Source organism: Miniopterus schreibersii (assembly GCF_964146895.1).
Source record: "Miniopterus schreibersii genome assembly, chromosome: 15".
In the NCBI taxonomy this organism is placed as follows: Eukaryota; Metazoa; Chordata; class Mammalia; order Chiroptera; family Miniopteridae; genus Miniopterus; species Miniopterus schreibersii.
In genome coordinates, this window is record NC_138115.1 from 51,730,585 (window position 1) to 51,751,664 (window position 21,080).

Consider the following 21,080-nt stretch of genomic DNA (forward strand, 5'->3'; position numbering starts at 1 on the left):
ATTGCGTGCCACCCCGCGACCCCACTGCAGCTGCCGGCTTCCCTCTCCCTTCCAGCTGCTGTCTGGACCTCACTTCCCTGGGGAAGTCAGCCTGCCCCGCCCGTCACGTGTCCCCTCCAGGACGGGCGGGCCTGTGCTCCTCACCCTGGCTCCCCCCTCGCATCCTGGGCCCACCGCTTCCCGCGTGTTCCTACAGCAGCCGTTTCCACCACGAATCCCTCTGCACCCCGCTCAGCCCGTTGGCCTGCAGCCGGCTTTGTTACCCCCCTGAAAGCAACCAGGCTCGGGGGTCCTCCGACGAATGAGTGGGTAAGGGTGGTACATATGCCCAGTGGAGTATCACGCAGCCGTGAAAACCGGCCACTGCCACTGCTGCAGCAGGGATCTTGAGAGGATCGTGCTAAGTGACGCCAGGTGGGAAAGGACAAGCACCTGTGGTTTCACATGTGGGACATAAACCATCAAAAACCTCACCCGAGAGTGGAGGTTGGGGCCGGGGCAGGATGGAGGTCAAACGGCAACGAAAGACGGATACAAAGTTGTCCACCTGTATCGTTAGCAACCAACCTGACCCCAGGCACTTAACAAAACAACCAGCTCTGGCCCCTTCCAGCCGCTGCCCTGCCTCTTCCCTGCCCGTTCCCCTGCCTGGTCTTTGGTTCCTGTCCCTACGGCGCCGCTCTCTGGGCCCGTCGCGCCGTCCGCGGCCTGTTCCGCTGGCCTGCCCTCGGCGCTCCCGGCGGCGGTTGCGGTGGCCGCCTGGGCCTTCTCAGGCTTTCTCCTCTGGACTTTCTCCTCTGCCTGCGACGCCTCCAATTCCCCCATCAGCCGCTTCCTCTAACTGCACTTAACCCCTTCCCTCCCCACGCGGCCTCGCCCCGCCTGGGCTTTCAGTCCAGCACCTGGAGCCGCTGGTCCGAGGGCACCCCGTCTGCGGCTCCGCCCCCGTCTGACCATCGTCTGCCCACTGCCCGGGCCTCGTGCGGCGGTCAGCCGTCGGTCCTCATGCGAGACTCTCAGCTACACCTCGGGCCGGGCCACTTCCCATCGCCAACACGGCTACCATCGCACCCGCGGCGGTCATCTCGACATCTGCCCCAGCCCCTACCCCGACCCCACGCGGCGGCCTGAGAGCTTCTAAAAATACAGGTCACGTCACATCACGTCACGTCCCTCCCTAGCAGAAAACGGTCCTGGGCTTTCCAACCCGCACCCAGGTGAAACGACCCCCCGCAGCCGACGCGTGCTCCAGGAGTCCCAGCCTCACGTCTTCCTCTGCCTCACGTGTCTGCGTGCGCCCCTGAGCCTCAAAAACCCCAGGAGGGTCTCTGGCCCCCGGGCCTGGTGGTAGCCACTGTTCCTCTGCCCGGGTTTTCCTACCCCAGGTCGTGGTGGGGCGGCCTCTCTCCACACGGGACGAGGGGCCTAAGGAGACCTTGCTCGCCCCCCCGCCTGAGGCAGCCTCTCGGGCTCTCACCATCACCTGACCGCCAACCATCCACGCTGCCCTTCGAAGCCCGGTCACCACCACAGGGACCTCTCTGTCTTGCTCACTCCTGCAGCCCCAGTGGCCAGCACAGTACCCGACACGCCGTCGGCACTGAGCCGAGTGTGCGCCGAAGGAAGGGGAGGGGACAGTCCCTGTAGCAGAACACCAGAGACTCAACAACGGACATTGATTTCTCACAGTTCTGGAGGCTGGAAGGTCCAAGACCCAGGTGCTGGCCGACTCGGCTCCTGCTGAGGGCTCCCCTCCTGGCTTGTGGGCCTCCGCCTTCTCGCTGGGGACTGAATTCACGTGGCCCTTCCTCTGCACGTGGGTGGGCGGGGAGATCTCTTCTTTCCTCTTCCCGCGAGGCCACTAATCCCTCCTGAGGGCCCCACTTCATGAGCTAGTCTAAACCTACCTTTCACAGGTCTCACCTGCAAACACCATCACACTGGGGTTAGGGCCTCAACGTATGAATCTGGGAGGGACACACACGTTCAGCCCATAAGAGGAACCAACGATAGCATCCAAGCCCTCTTCAGAAGGAACAGGTGAGCTGCAGAAAACCCAAGCTGCTGGAGAACAGAGAACCTCTCAGCCTGTTCCCCACTCTCAGCTCGAGAAAGGGCCACTGTGCTGCACCCCTTCTGGGCAGAGCTATGCTGGTGTCCCAGGGGCTGGGAGGGACACACACACCCTACACCCTACCAGCCCTGCGCTGCAGAGAGCTCAGCAGAGTCCTGGTCCCATCAGATAGAGCCACACATCTAGGCAGAAAGCCACCAGCACAGCGAAAGTCACCACACTTTTATTTCTGCTCAGGAAACAAGCCTCCCGGAGCCCTCGGGGTGCACGTGTCCCTCTCGGCCCCACGCCTCCCGCTCCCTCGGGCACTTTTCCTTCCAGTGGGATTTGTCCTCTAGCTCAGGCCCCACATCTCTGAAGCCTTTAGTAAGACCCACCTGCCTCCTCACAGACTCAGCCAGCGGGGTCCCAAGGGGGTTAGCTCGACTTTTCTCCCCTCCGCTGCTGGGGGTTAGAGGGCGAGGAAAGGACCGGCAGGGAGGGGTGGATCTGTGAACTGCTTGAAAACGAGAAGCTCGGCTTCTAATAACCCGTGTGAGCCCAGCCAGTGTGGCTCGGTGGTTGAGTATCGACCCATGAACCTGGAGATCTCGGTTCAAACCCCCCCCTCCCCCCAGTCAGGGCACATGCCTGGGTTGTGGGCTTGATCCCCACTAGCGGGCGTGCAGGAGGCAGCCGATCAGTGAGTCATCATTGATGTTTCTCCCTCTCCCTCTCTCTCTCTCTGAAATCAATAAAAACATATTAAAAAAAACAAAGATGGATCCTTTCCAGCCAGGGACGCCCACCTGGAGCACTGAGCAGGGACCAGAGACAGACATGGTTGGCTCAGAGGCCCATGAAGCCGGGAACAGGGTCCGGCTCCTGCAGGCGCTGAGGTTGCCTCCTATCTTTTGCTTTAGGGAGCAGAAGGCACTAGGCTCACAGAGGAAAACCAGGTGGAGGGAGAAAATACCGGAGCCACATGAGCCAGTGTCCTCAGTATGAGCCCCTCACCTAATAATGACGACGGAGGAGGGCCTGGCAGGTGTATCAGACCTTCACACACTTCACCAGGAGTACTTATCACAGCTGCGGCCAGCCCCATTTCCAGATGAGCAAACCGAGGTTCCTGTTCACACCTGCCCCAGATAACCCAAATGTCAGAGCTGGTAATTACCCCGGGGACTCTGAGCGCCATCCCTTCCTGGCCTTTCGGGCAATGTTAATGGTCGAGCCTGCCTGGCGGTGCTGAGGGGACCTGGGGTCTGTCGCAAGCCCCCTTCCTGCCCTCGCTCTGTTCCCCCAGCCCACTGTCCCCGCCTCCTGCAGGACCTGGGAGAGGGGAGCGCTGGCCCTCCTCGCTCAGTAGACAGGAGCCCAACTGTCCTCCTACCACAGCCGTCAACTTCATTTCCAAAACGCCCTAAATCCGCAGCCCCAGGAACCAGGCCTGTGAGCCGGGGTGCAGGAGGGGGAGGGTCCACCTGGGAACACCTGGGGCAGCCTCAGCTGTTCTGAGAGCAGGCAAATCATGCGCCCTGCAGGCAGGGCCCTGCTTCCTGCTCCGGATCCTGGATGTGGTCCAGGGCCGCTCAGCAGGGACTTCCCCCTGACACCAGCCTGGGAACAGGATAGTTCTTGTTTTCTCTTCTCCCAGACCCAGGCCAAGGAGGCGTGCGGGCCCTGCCAGGCCTTCACCTGCTCCTCCAGGAGCCGGGTCGGCCTCTTGGGACAGGACAGAGCCCACGTGGGGCTTCTGGTCTGTGGGTCAGAGACCCTCCTTCTGCCCTCCTTCAGGGAAGTGGATAACTGGGGACACCAGGCCACAGCAGGAGCCCCTGTGCCCAAGAAAGAAAGAGGAAGGTGGCCTATGTTTCTCCCCCAGCTGTGAGGGCAGAAGCAGCCCCCACCCCCATGCCAGGGCTGCCCACAGGCTGCAAGATTAGCAAACGCTGTGGCCAGCTCCAACCTTCCACTCCAGCGGCCTGGAGTAGCTGAGCTGGTCCCAAACTGGCCTAGGCTGGTCAAGCTGGTTCCACGCGGCTGCCCCGGGCCCCAGCTCCCACTGGCAGGTGGCATGTGTCTTTTCTGCTCCCCACGGGGCAGGTTTAGTTGTGGGGATGGTGAGGCAGCTGGCCCAGGACAAAACCTCCCAGTGCCTCCAGGCCTGACATGACCCAAGGCTTCCTACACCCTTGAGCAGTATGGACCCGGAGCAGGCTGTCTTCAAACCCTGGTTCGTCAGGGTCCCAGCGGTGTCCCGAAATTCACACACACTCACACACACACACACACACTCACACACTCCGCTCTGATCCCACGTGGCTGCATCTCCCAAGCGCAATCCACTGTGAGAGGCAAGGTCAGGGAAGCGTGGCCCCAGCTTTATCGCCAGGTGGAGGCTCACCTAGATGGCCCTTGGATGTCAGAACAGACACCCAGCATGTCCTCCAGGTGAAGCAGAAAGGAATGGATTGTGAGCTCACTCTGGAGTCTTCCGTGGCTCCCAGCTCCCTGCTGCAGTGATCTCCCGCGGGCCTTGCTCTCCCCAACCCAGGCCGCCCATGGCGGGCGCAGCACAGGCACGGCCACCAGGGGGCGCCGCCGCCCCTCTGAACTCACCACCAAACGTCCCCCATCCGGCTGGACCCCGGCCGCTGCCTCTGAGGACCTCGCTGGAGGCCGGGAAGGGAGCAGGCCCCCGGGCTCTCTGCTCTGCAGACGCTTTCAGTCTAGCAGGCGAGGGAGGCAGACCCCGAGACCAACACACAACAGTGGGCGGCCTGGCACTGCCGGGGACACAGAGAGCAGGGCGTGGGGGGGGGTTGAAAAGGCAGGAGACACAGCCTGTTCCCTGGGAAGACAAAGACGTGCAGACTCACCAAGAACACGGCTGCCCTTGGCGGCGTCCCCCCCACAGGCCCCAGAATTGCCTCTAACCCCGCTTCACTTCAGGAAGCCTGGGGAGCCCTCCCTCCTTTCCTCCCATTCACACCTCCGGAGCTCAGGGGTAGCTGTGGGGCCTGCAGTGGCGTTTATTGAGTGCCTGCTGTATGCCAGGGGTGGGGGCGGGGGTGGGGGCAAGAGGGCCTGAGCAGCCCCCCTGCGGGGAGAGGCAGGTTGGGGCATCCCAGGCAGAGGGCTCAGTTGGGGCTGGGTGGGGCGGGGCGGGGGTGCCGGCTGCCCCCCTGTGCTACTCGGCCGTCGTGGGGCCCTGGCAGAAGTTTCGGTTATAGAAGTGACGGTTGTCCCTGGTCAGGGCCATGCCCAGCTGGGCCCAGAAGCTGCTCTGGCCGCTGGGCTGGTGGGGCCAGAGAAGGACGCTCTGGCGGCAGAGGCGCTGGCGGAGCCGCACGTAGCGGGAGCGGTGGGCGTTGGGGCTCAGGATCACCAGCACCACCACGTCCTTGCGGTCCTCCAGCAGGCGCTGCTGGGCCAGCAGGAAGCTGGCGCGCAGGAGGCCGCTCACCCGGTCGGTGTGGGCCAGCACGAACAGCGTCTTGCGGCTGCTGTAGACCGAGGCCCACAGGTTCTCGAAGAGCGTCTTGCCGGGGAGCCAGTCGCGTTCCTCCAGGCACAGGCGCAGCGCCCGGCGCCCCCGGCGCTCCTCCAGCCGCACCCGCAGCTCGTTGTACACCCAGTCGGCCACGGCGCCGTGCGACTTGTCAAAGACCACGAAGGCGTCGTAGGACAGGGCGTCCGCGCCCCTCCGGTGCCCCCACCGGGGCAGCCGGGCCAGCGCCAGGTGGAAGCAGTACCAGAGGTCCCAGCCGCACAGGTGCTGCAGCAGGGGCACGGCCACGCCCAGCGCCACCGCCAGCAGCGAGAGGCCGAAGCAGTCCCAGGAGAGCTCCTCGTCCAGGCAGAGCCTCAGGTCCTGCGCGAAGATGCTGCGGCCCTGCAGCTGGCGCGGGCTGCCGCACCGGACGCGGCTGGCGAGCCCGGGCACGGCCTTCTGCACCTCCAGCAGGAAGTCCACGAAGGCCGCCCCGCAGGCGCAGTGCAGGGGGTTGGCGCTCACGTCGAGGACCCTCAGCGTGCCCACGTCGGAGCCAAACCACGAGGGCTCCACCGTCTTGAGGGCGTTGTGGCTGAGGTTGAGCTCTTGCAGCCCGGTGGCCGGAGCGAAGAAGCCGGCATCCACGAAGCTGATGCTGTTGCGGCTGAAGTCCAGGCTCCGGAGACGGGTGTTTTTAGGGAGGCTGCCGTTGGTCAGGGCCTTCAGCTGGTTTCCCGCCAGGTCCAGGGTTTCCAGCTCAGGCAGGAGCGTCAGGCTGCTCCAGTTGAAAAAGGCCAAGTAGTTGTCACGGAGACGCAGCAGCCGCAGGCTCTTGGGAAGGTTGCCCAGGGTGTGTGGCAGGAGGGCGTGCAGGTGATTCCGGGACAGGTCCAGGCGGACCAGCCGGCTCAGGCCTTGGAAGAAGCGGAGGTAGAGATCTCCCTCGTTCCACATGCGGTTCAGGGCGTTGCCGCTGAAGTCCAGGGCCCTCAGCGAGGCGCTGCAGAGCCTCGGGGACACGCGGCTGTGGATGGCGTTGTGCGCCAGGCTGAGGTACTGCAGAGCGGGCAGGAGGGACACGAAGCTGAGGTTATGGCCCACGCCCTGCATGCTGAAGGGCTGGCTGTTGTAGCTGAGGTCCAGCGCCCGCAGCTGCGGCAGCTCCGTGAACGAGCGCCCATGGTACAGGTCCAGCTTGTTGTAGGACAGGTCCAGCACCTGCAGGTCGGTCAGCGGCACGAACTGGGAGCCATTGACCGCCTGCGAGATGCAGTTGTGGCTCAGGCGCAGGCACTGGAGGCGTGACAGCCCAGTGAACATCTCCGACCGGATAGTCCCCAGGTTGTTCCGGGACAGATCCAAGGTGAAGCTCAAGTTCTTGCAGCTCGGCATGAAGTCCTCAGAGCCGAGGGTATCCTGGGGGCCTGGAGTGAGGCGCCCCGTGGGCAGCCGGGCCTCCTCTCTGGCATCCGCCTCCGCCTCGGAGGCCGCGGGCCCCGCGGCCCAGCTGATGCGGTTGTTGGACAGGTCCACCCGGCGCAGGCTGGGGAACGCCTGGAAGATGCTGAGCTGGGCCTGGTTGATGAAGTTCATCTGGAGACTCAGGTTCTGCAGCAACGGCAGGCGGGCCACAGACTCGAGCGTTTTCCTGCTGAGCTCGCGGAAGAAGATGCCGGTCATGTCCAGCTGCTGCAAGGAGACCAGGCTCTCGAAGGAGGGCGCCAGGTGCAGGTGGGCGTAGGATATCCCCTTGTCGTAGTTGAAGGACAGGTTGAGTTTGCGCAGCTTGCTCAGGCCATGGAGGGCCGTGGTCGTGGAGATGCATTTGATCAGGAAGTTCTCGCTCAGGTCCAGCACGGACAGGTTGCCCAGGCCACGGAACCAGTTGGCGTCCAGGCTGTGGAGAGAGCTGTCACTCAACACCAGGCCTTCCAGGTGGCTCAGTCTGCTGAAAGTGTCGGGATGAAACTTGGGGAAGCCCACGGGGCACTCCACACAGGGGTTGTAGGCGTGGTCACAGCGGCGACAGTTCCCGCCCACGTCAAGGACACGCAGGGCGGTGAGGTTGGCTAGGTCCTCCGGCCCCAGGGAAACAATGCGGTTGTAGGACAGCAGCAGGCTCCGCAGGCCGCGGGGCAGGCCGCGGGGCACCCTCGTGAGGTTGTTGTACTTGAGTGACAGGTGGGTGAGGTTGCCCAGGTCGAGGAGGGCGTTGGGGGCCACCCGCACGGCCCTGCCACAGGGGTTCTCGTAGTAGCAGTTTCCGTCGATGAAGAGATAGCTCAGGGCCCGCAGGCCCCTGAAGCTGGCGGAGTCGATGACCAGGATGTTGGTGCGGCTCAGGGACAGGTACCGGAGGGCGTGGGGCAGGGCGGGCACGGTCGTGATGCTGTTGTAGCTCAGGTTCAGCTCCTCCAGCTCGTGCAAGACCACGAAGGTGCGGGGCTCGATGGTCATGCGGCAGGCCCAGTGCATGATGCTGAGGCTGCTGGGCGGGCAGTTCCACTTGAGGTCGAGGCTGCGCAGGCTGGACAGGCGGGCGAAGTCGGAGTCGTGGAGGTGGCGGATGCGGTTGCAGCGCAGAGAGAGGCTGGTGACGTTGCCCAGCAGCGAGGGTGCCGAGAAGTGGGGCACGGACGTCAGGAACAGCCATTCGCAGTTGACGTGGCCGGGGACCTGAAGTTCACAGGGCAGGAAGGCGGGCAGGGCAACCTGGGCCAGGGCCGTGGACAGCACCTGGGCCTGAACCAGGAGACACAGGGGGAGCAGAACACCGTGGCTGGAGCCCTGCGGGGGGTGGGGGGGCCGTGAGTGTGCAGCCCCAGCTTCACTTTCCCTGGCCACGCGTGTCATGGAGCCCCCCTCCCAGCTCTCCCCAGCCCTCATCCCACCTCCAAGGCTCATGGGCACCTGGGCTGGGGTCGCAGACCCAGCCGTTGACGCAGAACTGCTTCTGAGAGTTGGAACCAGACGGAGGCTCTAGAGCTTTCACTCATAACCAAACCCCAGGGGGACAAGAGAGCCCGGCAGGTGGCCCACAGGCCCACGGGCTCTCCCCCACTGTCCCCTTCAGGCCGTTTCTCTTTTCTCCTAAGCAAGGAGGCCCCTCTGCCCTCCACCAGCTGCTCCCCAACCCCTCCCTCTCCCTTTGGCCACGACCCAGGCGGGAATGAGGGCCTCCTGCTGGGGTGCAGGCTGGGTACCACCCAGCTCTTTCCCCCTCTGCTGGGGGTCAGAATGGATCCGAGGGAGGGGTGGGCAGCCACAGGTCAGGCAGAGCCCAGACCTGGGCGCCCAGCTTTGCCTTGGTCCCCGTGCCACCACGAGCGAGCCTCAGCCTTCTCATCTGCGCAATGGGTTGGGGCCTCCCGCTCAGAGAAGGGCTTCTGCTCCCATGTCTTCAGGGTGCAGAGAGTGTCCCCAGGGCCATGTGGGTGACAGTCCCTTTTACTATCATCTGCGACCACCAAGCCCACCTTCCTCCCCACCAGTCCCCAGGCCATCCCCTCCCCCAGGAGGCTGAGGGCGGCTGTCCTACCATGACAGGGAGCCGGAGGCTTCTCTAGAGGGTCTTGCTGTGCGCCGTCTCTTCCCACTGTGACGGCTCAGAGAACAGAGGAAGTGAGAATTGCACAACTGAGTAGCCCCCTCCCTGCCCATGGCTAGTGTGTGTGTGGGGGGTGCAATGAGTCAGAGGCCATTTGCATAGTCAGATGGCAGACGGGATACCCCCAGCCTCCTTCCTCTACCAGTGCCCCTCCACGTGCCCCAGCCTCTCCTGACCATGCCTCGTGTCCCTCCTGGGCCTCACACCCGTTTCCTGGGAAATCTGGGAGATTTCATGAAGGCCAGAGCCCAGTCTAAGCTTCCTGAGAAACTGGAATTAGGGGCGGAGCCCGGCCTGGGCGGGCATGTGACACCAGGGCTCTCCCCTTTCACCCTCATGCCTTGGGCCCTCAGCCCTTGCCCCCAGGCGGCTCCCTCAGGCCTGCACCTGCCCCTTCCTGGCCCAGTGGCCCCATCCCCAGAGCTCTTCGGGGCCTGGCGTGACTGGAGAGATGCATCGGCCTCACTCAGGCTGCACCTGCTCCTGCCCCCACCCCCAGCCTGCCACTTCCTCTAGGAGCAGGACCTCCCTTCTGTGTTTCCAACATCCTTGTGCCGGTCGGAGCGCAAACCCCATGGCTGGGCCAGCTGGGACCTCCTGGTTCATCTTCCCCAGTTGGCTCTTCCCACACCCCTCAGGCCCAAAGCCTCAGGGTCACCCCAAGCCCCCCAGCAAGTTGAGCTGGCTCCACTTTCAGACCTGCCCATCGCCCACCATCTTCACGCCCACCAGCCTGGTCTGGGTCGCCATCCTCTCTTGCCAAGACCAACACAATTGCTGCCTCCTCACAGGCGGCCTGCTTCTGCTCTCATGCCCGCAGCCTATTTACATTTGGCCCCAAGTCACAGTAGGTTCCTCCTCTGCTCAGATCCCTCCCTGGTCCTTTCTGGGGTCAAAGCCACAGTCCACACAGTGGCCAACAAGGTCCTGTAGGATCTGCCTTCCCCTTGCCTCCCTGTCTCTGGCCGCACTGGCCTCCTCGTGGTGGTTGGACACACCTGTGCACTCTCCTGCCCCAGGGCCTTTGAACATACAGTTCCCTCTGCCTGGAAGCTCTTCTCTCAGACACTCCCATGTCACCTCCGTCGCATCCTTCACGTCTCTGCTTGCACTCGCCCTCTCGATGGGGCCTTCCCTGACCTTTGTATGGCCTCGCACCACTGAGCCCCTTTTCCATCTGTTTCTTTGTCATAAGTTTTTACCAACTAACATACCATATCCTTGCTGTTTCATCTGTTCTATATGGTCTTACTGCCCGGCTGGAATGTCAGCTTCCCGAGGGCCAGGATCTTTTCTGTCTGTATCCCTGGGGCCCAGCCCAGTGCCCAGCACATAGTAGGTGCTCAGTCTTTGTTGAACCCATGGCTCTCCTGCACTCACCTCTGGGCAGGTAGAGAGTGTTGTGTCTCTGAGTGATGATGCGCGAGCACACACACACACGGACTGGACGCTCCAAGATTTCAGACACCCAGACACACCAGCCATGCCTCAGCCCCACTGAGGCTGGGAAATCTAGTGGGCAGAGCTTCCCTAGCGCGGCAGGCCAAAGAATGTCCCAGGGAGACCCACTGCCCCCAGGGAGACCCTGTCCTGCTCCCTTGACCTGTAAATGTGACTGTGTTCCTTACACAATAAAGGGACTCTGCAGGTGGAGTTATGCGTTTGAGAAGGGAAAGTACCCTGTGTCACCAGGGCGGAGGGAAGTGACTATAACCGGAGACGTCCTTTCTAAGGCAAAGGTCGAGGGAGAAGCGACCACAGGAGCTGGGGTAGTCGAGAGCATCAGAATCAGACGCTGGGCCCCGGCTCTGAACATGGAGAGAGTGGGCCTCTAGCCACTGGGAAAGGCGAGGAAATGGGTTCTCCCCGGAGGCCTCCAGAGGGAACCAGCCCTGCCCCTGCCGACACCCCGGTTTTAGCCGTGAGGCTCATTCCTGACGGGACGTGCAGGAGCTGTAAGAGAACACGTATGTTGTTTCAAGCCGGTGAGTTTGTGAACTCAGAGCAGCCACAGGAAACCAACACAGCAGCTCCCCATGCACAGCAGAGGTTGGCCACCTCCCGGCCGAGCTCCAGGCAACAATGGGACCTGACTGAGGCTGTGCCCTGGCACCCACGGGCACAGTTACACACACAGGGCCTCCCACTGCCCAGAGCCGGAGGTGCTCCCTCGGGGCCAGACTCAAAGGTTGATTTAAAAATATTTTATTCTTTAAAAAATACAGCATTCAACCATCTCTTCCTGCCGTGACCCTACCCCTTGTGGCCAAAGGCTTCTGGGCTGTGCTGGGACCCTTAGTCTCAGTTCCCTTGGAGGCCAAGTTCATGCCAGGGCCTCGGGACTGCAAGCAGGGTCCCTAGACACCCTGGAAACATGGATGGGAGGCAGGGAGAGCAGTGGGGGAGGGTCACAAATGCCAGCCCAGTGGCCCTGGAAGCTGCAGGAGCAACGGATGACCAGCCCTCCTGCCCCAGCAGAGGTGACCCTGCCCCAGAGCCCAGGCTGGGAAGGAGGGAGGTGACAGGGAGCGGGAGGCGGGCGGCCCTACAGTCCACACGCTAGCACGGCTCTGGCGCCGCCTCCTAGCTGTCCTCCCCGTTCTCGCCGGGGCCTCGAATGAGGCGCTTGTGGCCCCGCTTGCCGCCGGGGCCCTTGGGCTTGGCAAAGGCCTGCTTGAAGGCGTGCTGCTTGGGGTGTACCTCGTCATAGAGGAACTCGGCCGTCAGCTCGGCCCCGTCACCGATCTCGATCTGTGGGGGGCAAGGCAGTGTCACCCCACTCCTGGAGCACCCCCTTCATCTATCACACCCCATCCTGGGGTCTCCTCCCAGACACCCCCCACCTCGAAGGCTACCTCCAGGGACACAGAGCCTGGGGCCTATTGCCACGCACGCTTCGGTCACCCCTGCCTTCCGGACCTGGGGACAGGAGACGCGGGTGCCGGGGCTAGGGCCTGTCCAGGCCGTTGGCCAGTGGGGCAGCCTTGGACAATGCATGTTACCCCTTAGGCCTGTTTCCCCATCCATCCGACAGGCAGCGGTGACCCCTGCTCTGCCACTGTCTCGGGGCTCCCACGCCCCATGAGGAGGGTGGGGTGACGGGGACTGGGGGATGGGCGCCCACCTTCTTGGCGATCTCCAGCTGGAAGTCCTGCTCCACGGAGTCGAGGAGGCGGCTCTTGCAGCTGGAGTAGAGCATACGCTCCTTGATGCTGCACTTGTACCCCGGCATCGAGTAGATGAACACTGCGGGGACAGGACGGGAGGTGAGCGGGGCAGCCCACAGCTGCAGGCCCGCCCTGCTCCCGCCCTGCCTGACAGCGGGACCCCCGAGGCCACTCACCCACAGACTCGAGCGGGTCGCCCTCATGGGTGTGCCTGTAGATGAAGAAGTGGTAGCGGGCGGCCTCCCGAGGCACCCGCGAGGGCAGCTGGGCCACGTCCGTGGGCTCGGTGTGCACCAGCTCTATCGTCTCCCGCTCCAGGTCCAGCTTCTGCCGAGGGAAAGGGGGATGTGGCCAGGCCCACCCACCAAACAAGAGTTCCGGAGGCGGGTGGGTGGGCGGGCCGGCAGGAGCTCACTGCCAGGATGCCCCTCCCCAGCAGCCACCTGCCTAACTGAGCCCCTTGGAAAGTTCTGCGGGAGGAGGTCCCACTAAGAGTTGTGGACAGGACAGTGGGAAGGGCCTTGACCTCGGGCCAGCCCACCCTCAGGGCCAAGGCCTCTGGGGTGGTGAGTCTTGGAAAGGAGGAACCATTCTGCTTGAGAGGGGACAGCCTGGAGACAGGAGGGTCAGGGGTCTGCAGACATCAAGTCTGGGACAGGAAGGGGCTCAGAGCTGAGGGGCAGTGAAGCCCAGGGGTGAGTATGTGTATGCAGTGTGGAGGGAAAAAGGGAAGGATGGGGGTGGGGGAGACAAGTGTTCCCATGGGTGCGCAGGTGAGCCGCAGTGGGCAGGCTGGGGGTGTGGGTGTGCAGGTTTGCACGCGTGTGCGAGCAGGCAGGCAGGGGCGCCGTGGGCCGCGTGTGCCCGGGCAGGAGCGCACCCACCAGCTGGATGTAGTTGACTGTCTTCTGCTTGAGCTGCTGCAGCGCCCGCTGGGCCTCTGGCTGCAGGGGGAAGGCAAGGCCCTGCAGCGTCTGGTGCTTGCTCTCCACGCTGATCTCTGTCTTCACCTGGGGGCAGGTAAACGGTGAGCGAGGCTCTCACCCGCCCAAACCAGACTGCGGCCCACCCAGGGAGCACAGGCCTGACGTCACCTGGAGGCCCCCGACTTCTGCCCACTCCCACCCATGGTCCGGTGCACCCACCTCATTGATCCGGATCTGCTGCAGCTCTCTCTCGGCCGAGGTCAGCGGGGCAGGCGCCGCACAGGACGACAGGTGCTTCTGGTACCCAGCAAAGGACAGGTCGTCCTGGCCGGTGGATGCAGAGGCATAAATGGGGACCTCGGGGCAGGCTGACAGCAGCCCACTGAGCACCCCAGCCTGCAGCCCCCGGGCTCTCCCAGCCCTCCCCACTCAGCCCCAAGCCTCACGCCCACTTGCTCTGTGACCTTGAACCACGTCCCATCCTCCATAAGCCCCTGATCCCGGCTCGGAGGGCCTGGCCTGGGGCACTACCTTCACAGTCCCGAAGAGCTCATCCTTCACGTGGCCGCCCCCAAACTCCTTTTTCACCGTGGCCCGCGTGGCTGCATACAGCATCTTCAGCCGCACCTGAATGGCAGGGGACAAGGCATGAGACCCCTCCAGGCAAGGCTGTCTCTCTAGCAGGCAGGAGCCTCTGTGTGGGGCCGGTTACCTCCCTGAGCCCCCCCCCCCAGAGGGCACAGCAGGGAGGGAAGGAGGCAGTGGGGTGGCTCGGACGGCAGGGGGAGCCCTTGCCCAGCCCAACCTGTGACTCCTAGAGCCCGGCTGATGGGGCGGGGAGGGCTGGAGGCGACCCCAGGGCCTTGTCCCCTCAGGCTGCCCGGAGCAGGGCCTGATGTCTCTCCCCTGACTCCCCAGGGCTGGGCCTTGTTGCCACACTCAGACCCAGCTTCCCCTTTCCCTGATCTTGGGACGGCCGGGAGCCCTGGAACTCACGGGGGAATTGTCAGGCGACCAGGCGAGGAAGAGCCACTCGAAGCCCTGGGCGTTCTTGGAGTCCAGGCGGTAGAGCAGGTAGCAGGGCTGCTGGGCGTCCAGGAGCGGCAGCACAGCCCTGTCGTAGTCCTGGTCCCAGCTGCCCCCCGGCTCCCGCGACGCACCCAGCGTGAGCTGCTCTGGGGGCAGAGGCCGGGTGAGCCAGGCACAGCCATGCCCCACGCCCACCCCGACCGAACCTCAGACCTGCAGGCAACCCCTCCCCACCTTCCTCTGGAGCCCCCAAGTCCCTGAAGGACAAGGCTGTGGGACGGAAGCAGCGAGGAGTGAATGAATGATGACAACTGCCCCTAGAGGCCGCTCCCGACCCCCCCCCCCCCACACACACACACGCGGCCCAGAGGCTGCCTAAACGTGACCCGACACAGACCACCACGGGAGGATGCGCAGATGCGTGCAAACAGCCGCCAACAACGCGGGCCCCTCACGGACACCCACCCACCGGCTCGCCTCCCGCCCCCCTGCTCCCTCAGCCTGGGGCTCCCGTAAACCCCAGCACAGCCTTCTCAGAACAGAGGGGCTCAGGCTGCAGGCCACGGGGACCCACAGGGGCAAATGCGTGGGAAAGGGAAATGGGGGCACCTGCCAAACACCATAAAAACAGTGACCCTGAGGATGCCCACCAGCTATAGTCCCCTCCCTAAAATGTAACAAATCAGAAGCAGGCACCTTGCAATGCCTGGGCTGCAGGCCTGCCGCCTCCCTGGCAGGTGCACAGGGGCCCAGGCTGGAGGAAAAACTGGGGCCAGGGGATAGTCACTCCCTGGCCAGGGGTCCTGACACCTGAGCACCAGGCCCTCCTGATGGGGGCAAGGGGCCCCAACATGCCTGGCCCAGCAGCCCAGCCGCCTCTCTGCGGGCCTCGGCTCCTCGCCTGTCCTCTCACCACTCGGATGGGATCAGGGCCGAAACCAGCCGTCACAGGCTGTCAGCCCCAAGAGCACTATCAAGGCTGTTTAATTTGCTGTCTGCATCTTCAAACTGGGGAGTTTTACACAAGAAGTGAAATTCATGGTTTCTCTAGAAAAATCAGGAGCTGGGCCACACTCAGCTGGAGATGGGCAGTGGCTGCCCGCTGGGGGGCCTGGACCTTCATGGGCACTCCCCACTGTCCCAACAACAGTGTGAAGAACTGAGACAGGTACGAGTCCACCCAGAGAGTCCTACTCAGCAACTGCAGGGACGTCCTGTCTGGGCAGACTTGGCTTTGAGCCAATTCGATGTAGGAAAAGCCACCTGGGCACCAAGCCCATTCGGGGAGCCCCCTGAAGGGCCCACTACTGCATGGCTGCAAGGACCTGTGGGGGGCCTGTCCATGCCTCAGAGTCCACACCCTCATCTCCAGGGAAAGCCTCTCCCTCCCCCTACCTCTCACCCCTCCCCCTGCATAAGCCCCGAGGTCCACAGGGTCCAGGCCAAGGCCCAGCCAAGCCTAGAGTTCACCCATCTCGATCTCAAAGAGAGCTGGACACAAGTCCCTTTGCCCCCTTGTGGGGGCATTTTCCGAGGGTAGGGCCCCGGCTTCTCCTTGGGACCCCCTGGCCAGCAGCCAAGCCAGTCTAGTCCTGCCAACCACAGATGGAGGTGAATAGCTTTGGCCACATGGGGCAGAGCCTGGCTTAGCTTATCCTTGCCCCCCACCCATCCCAGCCCAGCCCTCTACAGCCTGTGTGAGGTGTGGGGGGCTGGGCATGACCCCAGGACCAGGCCTTCCCTGCTATCCGCTCAGCTTCAGTTCCCTGCTCTTTTTAATAACCAGGCCACCTCCAGTGCTCTCCTACAAGGCACCTTCCATTCCCAGATGGGGAAACTGAGGTCCTGAGGGGACTGGAGGTCAACATCCCCCCACCTCCCAGAGAAGCAGCCGGGTCCAGCACCCAGCCTCCGTCCCGGCTCACTGGGGGCACTCACCATCCTCAATGACGACTTTGATGAGCCGTACGGAGCCATCCCGCGCCTTGGCAAAGAATTCCTTCAGCTCCTCGGTAGCTACAAGAACGAGGAACATGGTGGCGATGAGCGGGCGGAGCGAGTGGGGTGGAGGGGACACGCTCGGGGCCTGCTCTGCGCTGCGGGGTCTGGTGGCTGAGCTGGGAGCCGGGTTAAATACGGCCCCCCATGTGACTGGGAACCCGAGATGCCAACGAACATAAGCTCCCAAATTTAGCCAGCAGAGGTGGCAGGCGAGTGGCTGCCTGGCTGGAGGAGCTCTGGTGACAGGGCCGCAGGGACGGCACAGCCCATTCAAAGACGGGGCGGGATCTGGGACAGGCCAGGCCAGTCGGAGGAAGGCCCAGCCCCGGGCTGGACTGGGACACACTCAGTACTGTCATGGCCACAGACAGAAACACACGAACAGCTCCCCCGATGTGCAATGACCACTATGCCCATTAACACACGTGTGTACACACACACACCCGTACATGTTGCATGTGGCAACAAACAGGTACATTCTCAGCCCGGCATGTGTGAACGTAACACATCAATGTGTGCAGATGACAGAGGAGTATGAATGTAGCCCCCCCCCGGCTGAGCACACACTCAGCTGGTCTAACAGACGGACACACGCATTTAGGCATGCACACGCCCAGCCACAGTGCCCAGGGTGCTAACACACACCCGAACAGCAAGTACAGGGCTTGGCAATGACAGGTTTGCAGGCAAAGGAGATAGGAAGTACACACAGAAACACAGCCATGTGCACACACAGCCCTGCCAGGGGGCAGCAAGCTCCCAACCCCAGGCGGTCGGGAAGGCTTCATGGAGGAAGAATCGCTCCTTCAGGAACACCCCCAAACAGATCTTGTTTTGTCCTTGGGCCACAGAGCTGGAAGGTGACAGCCAATGACTGCGAACCCAAGTGCCTAGGCGAGGATCATGGTCAGAGCTAGGGAACTATGGGAAGTCCCAGACCCACTGTGTTTCAGGGAGAAACCAAGGTCCAAGTAGGCATGGGCCCAACGCGGTCTCTGGGTAAAACAGGGCGAGCCAGCATGACCTTGAGGCTGCCCGGGGGTCAGGAGGTTTCTGCAGGAACACAGTTGGAGGGCTGAGGTCAGAGAATATTTATAGGGCCCGCGGCTCGGGGGCGGGGGGGCCTTTAGGAAACAACCCTGGTCCTGTCCTCAGGTGCCCCTCATGCAGGATGACCCTGAGCCCGAGACCTCCGCTGTGCACCACCACCCTTCAGGGCCGCTGGGTGGGCCAGGTCCCAGCTGAGCCCACAGGTCCTTGGCGCTCAGAGCAGCAGGGCATGGAGACACAGCCCCACTGGGCCAGGGCAGAACTACCCACCTGCAGAGTTCAAGCAGGTCCCTGATGAAGCCCTGGCCTCTGGGGCACCACCTCTCTCACTGCTGTGTGACCCCGGACCTTACTGAACCTCAAACTCACCTATAATGTGAAGCTCACACTCCCCAAATGCAGAAGGCCACGGAGAGGAGTGAATGGGACAAAGTGCTCCGTAGCAGGGCCTCTACTAACATGTCAGTTTTGTTACTGTAATGACAGCAGGGCCGGCTGTGCTGAGTTGCTCCTTTTGGGAGGGACGGCCACCAAGAAGCTCTCCCAAAGGAGAGGCCGACACGTCCCTTCTAGTATTACCAGGGCAGTGACACCCCAGAAAGGGAAGAGACAACCCCCCATGCCTCCTCAGCCACCATCAATAATCCAGAGGCCAGGCCTGGGACACCTGAGCCTCCATCATCAAAGATTCATGCCCCCCATCCCCCATCCCCGCTGCCTTGCCCACCCCCCACCGGAGAGCCTCAGGTTTCAGGTCCCTCCCCTGCCCTGCTCTGAGGTCAGCAGATTCACACCTATGGCCAGGACAGGGCTGGCACCTGGGTGTCCAGGGCAGTCTCTCTTCCCACCTCCCCAGGCCAGAAACGAAGAGTGGGCTGCTCACAGGCAGGTGGAGGGCCGGGGCGGCCAGTCGGGGTCCCAGTGATGCCCTGGGCAGGCCTGCCTCACCGTTTGGGAAATGAGAGAGAGGCAGAGCCTGGACGACAGGACCTGTCAGTCTGGAGCTCAGAGGAGGAAGCCTCGCTTCCGATCCCCTCCCAGTTGGAGGCAGCAGCAATGACCAGACAAAAGGGAAGGAAAGCACAGTGTGCAACTGTTCCCTTCCGAGGGCCTGAGTCACGAAGCTCCTCCTGGGGAGAGGCTGGCCCAGCTGGGGGGACCCTGGCCCTGACCCAGGCTCAGGCCTGCTCTGGTCCTGTGGGGCGGGGCCAGGGAAACCCTCTCACGGCTGTCTGGCCAACAAGTGGCCACAACCACAAGCCAGCTGAGATCCAGGCGGTCAGGCCGGTCGATGGTGGCCCTGGTGTGTGAGAAGAGTGGCAGATGGCCAAACCACCAGGCTCTCTGGGCAGGCAGCCTTCCCAGGCCAGCGAAGGAGGACACTGAGGCCCAGGTAGGGTCAAGACACCCGGCTCCCGGCCACTGCTTGTCTCTTGGCCTGTCCAAGGAAGAAACTGAGGCCCTTGGGGGAAGGAGGTGATGCTCTGGTTTAGAGAAACTTGGACTTGGGAGGAGCTGGCCTGGAGTCTCTAGGGCCAGGACCCTCCCCCCAAACCCCATATTTGGACCCTGTTCTGTGTTCCCGACCTGGAACTGGAACCGTCCAACTCTGGCTGGGGCAGACTCAGAAGATCAGAGTGGCAAATGGGGGGAGATCTGAGGTCAAGGTCAGACCGGTCACTCTCCCCATCCCACTCTTAGGGCCCTGTCCCGGGGTTTCCACAGCCTAGCTAGCAGGTGTGTGGGAGTCCTGGGAGGAGCCAAAGGTCAGGGCCCCCTCCTCAAACAGACACAAACCCATGCAACCCACACAGGGACACATCCGGCACACGCCTCCACGGTGACAAATGCACCCTGAGATGCAGCCAGATCGTGCACACAGACACCCACAGACCGGTGCACAGTCACGAAACACCGATGTCTAAAGACGATCCCACGTCACTGTGTCCATTCAACCAGCCCTTCGTGCATGGGCACCCCGATGGGCACACACGGGGCTGTACACACAACGCAAGTGCACATGCGTACACACTTCCCCAGATGTGCGCATCCGGATACACCCACCCCAGAAAGGCACAGAAACCCATAAATGGGCAGACACTGGCCCCTCCACCCCCAGATGGGCACACGCGACACAGAAACTTCCGCCCCAGCCGCGGACCCACCTGCACACCCACTCCCACCATGCACCGCGAGCCCCCTCCCCAGATGTGTCCACCCCGGGGACCCGCGGCTGCAAAAGAGAACAGGAAGCTTCCCGGGCGGGTGCCTGGGAGCAGAGAGGCGGCGAGGGCGCCGGGAGGGGGCGCAGCCCGGGGAGACCCCGCGCCCCGCCCGCGCCCCGCCGCGCCCTCGCCCTCGCCCTCACCGTGGATGCCCGTCTGGTGCGCCATGGCTCCGCGCCCTGCTCCGCCCGCGCCCTCGGCGCCCTCGGCTGGCTCCGCTCCGCCGGCTGGGACCCGGAGGAGGCGGCGGCTGCGGCGGGGCCGCCCAGCCTCGCGCAGCTTCCCGGGCGGTGCCGCAGGACCCGCCCCCGCGCCCCGCCCCCACGGGCGCGGCCCCGGGGAGGCGGGGCTTGGGCGGCGCGTGCGCACGGCGCGCCCCTGGTTCCGGGTGGGCGTCGGGCCGGGAGCCGGCGGGGCGTCCGGGCGCCTGCGCGCGCCTCCGTGTGCCGCGGGGCGGGGTCCCCGCCCGCAGCCGGTGCGCCCCCGGCCCGCTGGGTCTGCAAGCGGCGTGGGACCCGCAGGAGCCCCCGCTTGTGGACGGGAAGGGGGTCCCCGGGTGGGCGAGGGTTCGGGCGGCGGCCCTGGCCCCGGAGGCCTTTCCCGCGCGCCTCCTGCGGGGCGCTGGGCCGCACAGCGGCGGCCGCGCCCTGACGCGGGGAGCCCGCGCTGACCCTCCAGGCAGGCAGCCAGCGGTGCGAGGCGCCTCTGGGAAGGAGCGAATTTGAGTGAAGGCCTGGAGGTCAGCCTGGCAGAGAGGGCTTTCCCCCTGGGGGGGAGCTGCAGGTGCAAAGGCCCTGAGGCTGGAGGAGGGCCAGAGCTCGGTGAGTCTGCGGCAGGTCCCAGCTCCTAAGGAACTGGTTCTGCGCCAGGCAGCCTGGCCTTGTCTGACATCAGCCCCTGCCTGCTGCTCCCGGCCAATCAACAGTGTATCTTCCAGACACAGTCTCATCCCTGTATCCCCGGTGCCCAGCGGAGGGTGAAACACCAAGCCTGCCTCTTGCCATAAACAGCATATGGTTTAGGTGCTGGGCATGTTAGGGGGAGAGTAAATGACCAGACCCCTGTTCAGTGCCTGCCCGCTCAGGAGGGGGGACAGCAAGCCCACCTCCCACCCTTCACAGCCAGGCAGGAACCTGACCCACCTGTGGGAGGAAGACCCCCGGCCTGCCCCTCAACTGCAAAATCCGGAGTTTCCCTCTCACTGAGTCCTGCTGGGCCCATAAATTTGTATTTGGAACTGCTCTGGAACCACATTTAAAAAAATGTTTTTTATTTATTGGTTTGAGAGAGAGAGAATGAGAAACATCAATTTGTTGTTCCACTTATTTATGCCTTCACTGGTTGATTCTTTTATGTGCCCTGACTGGGGATCGAACCCGCACCCTTGGTGTATGGGGACCACACTCTAACCAGCTGAGCTACCCTGCCAGAGTGGGACCCACATTTTAACATTTTGAGGAGCTTTCCTGCCATCAAGGACAGCGTTTTCCAAGAGTGTCCAAAGTTGGGGGGCAGCTGCT

The 21,080-nt window shown here is 63.4% G+C and overlaps 2 protein-coding genes across 3 annotated transcripts; both read right to left on the reverse strand.

Moving 5' to 3' along the window:
- Positions 1-5,068: 5,068 nt before the first annotated feature.
- On the reverse strand, positions 5,069-9,177 carry TLR9 (toll like receptor 9). Its single transcript, XM_081159926.1, has 2 exons — positions 9,094-9,177; positions 5,069-8,342 (listed from the first exon to the last, which is right to left on the reverse strand). Exons 1-2 carry the CDS (start codon positions 9,094-9,096, stop codon positions 5,250-5,252), a joined length of 3,096 nt encoding a protein of 1,031 aa, XP_081016052.1. The 5' UTR covers positions 9,097-9,177; the 3' UTR covers positions 5,069-5,249.
- A 2,174-nt stretch (positions 9,178-11,351) lies between these two features.
- TWF2 (twinfilin actin binding protein 2) lies at positions 11,352-19,868 on the reverse strand. Of its 2 annotated transcripts, none has more exons than XM_081159929.1 (9): positions 19,704-19,868; positions 16,223-16,300; positions 14,252-14,425; positions 13,787-13,882; positions 13,475-13,579; positions 13,214-13,339; positions 12,506-12,656; positions 12,287-12,408; positions 11,352-11,913 (listed from the first exon to the last, which is right to left on the reverse strand). In XM_081159929.1, the coding sequence occupies exons 2-9, from the start codon at positions 16,259-16,261 to the stop codon at positions 11,746-11,748; spliced, it is 981 nt and encodes a 326-aa protein (XP_081016055.1). In that variant the 5' UTR covers positions 16,262-16,300; positions 19,704-19,868; the 3' UTR covers positions 11,352-11,745. The 2 variants fall into 2 exon arrangements, with proteins under 2 accessions (XP_081016055.1, XP_081016054.1); XM_081159928.1 differs by having other exon boundaries at positions 14,252-14,430.
- Between the last annotated feature and the right edge of the window lie 1,212 nt (positions 19,869-21,080).

Coding starts and splice junctions, on each gene's coding strand:
- TWF2 (XM_081159928.1), bottom strand. CDS start 19,728: ATGGCGCACCAGACGGGCATCCACG. Junction 14,431..16,222: donor CAAAGTCGTCATTGAGGATG/GTGAGTGCCCCC, acceptor CTCTGCCCCCAG/AGCAGCTCACGCTGGGTGCG. Junction 13,580..13,786: donor AGCTCTTCGGGACTGTGAAG/GTAGTGCCCCAG, acceptor TCCACCGGCCAG/GACGACCTGTCCTTTGCTGG.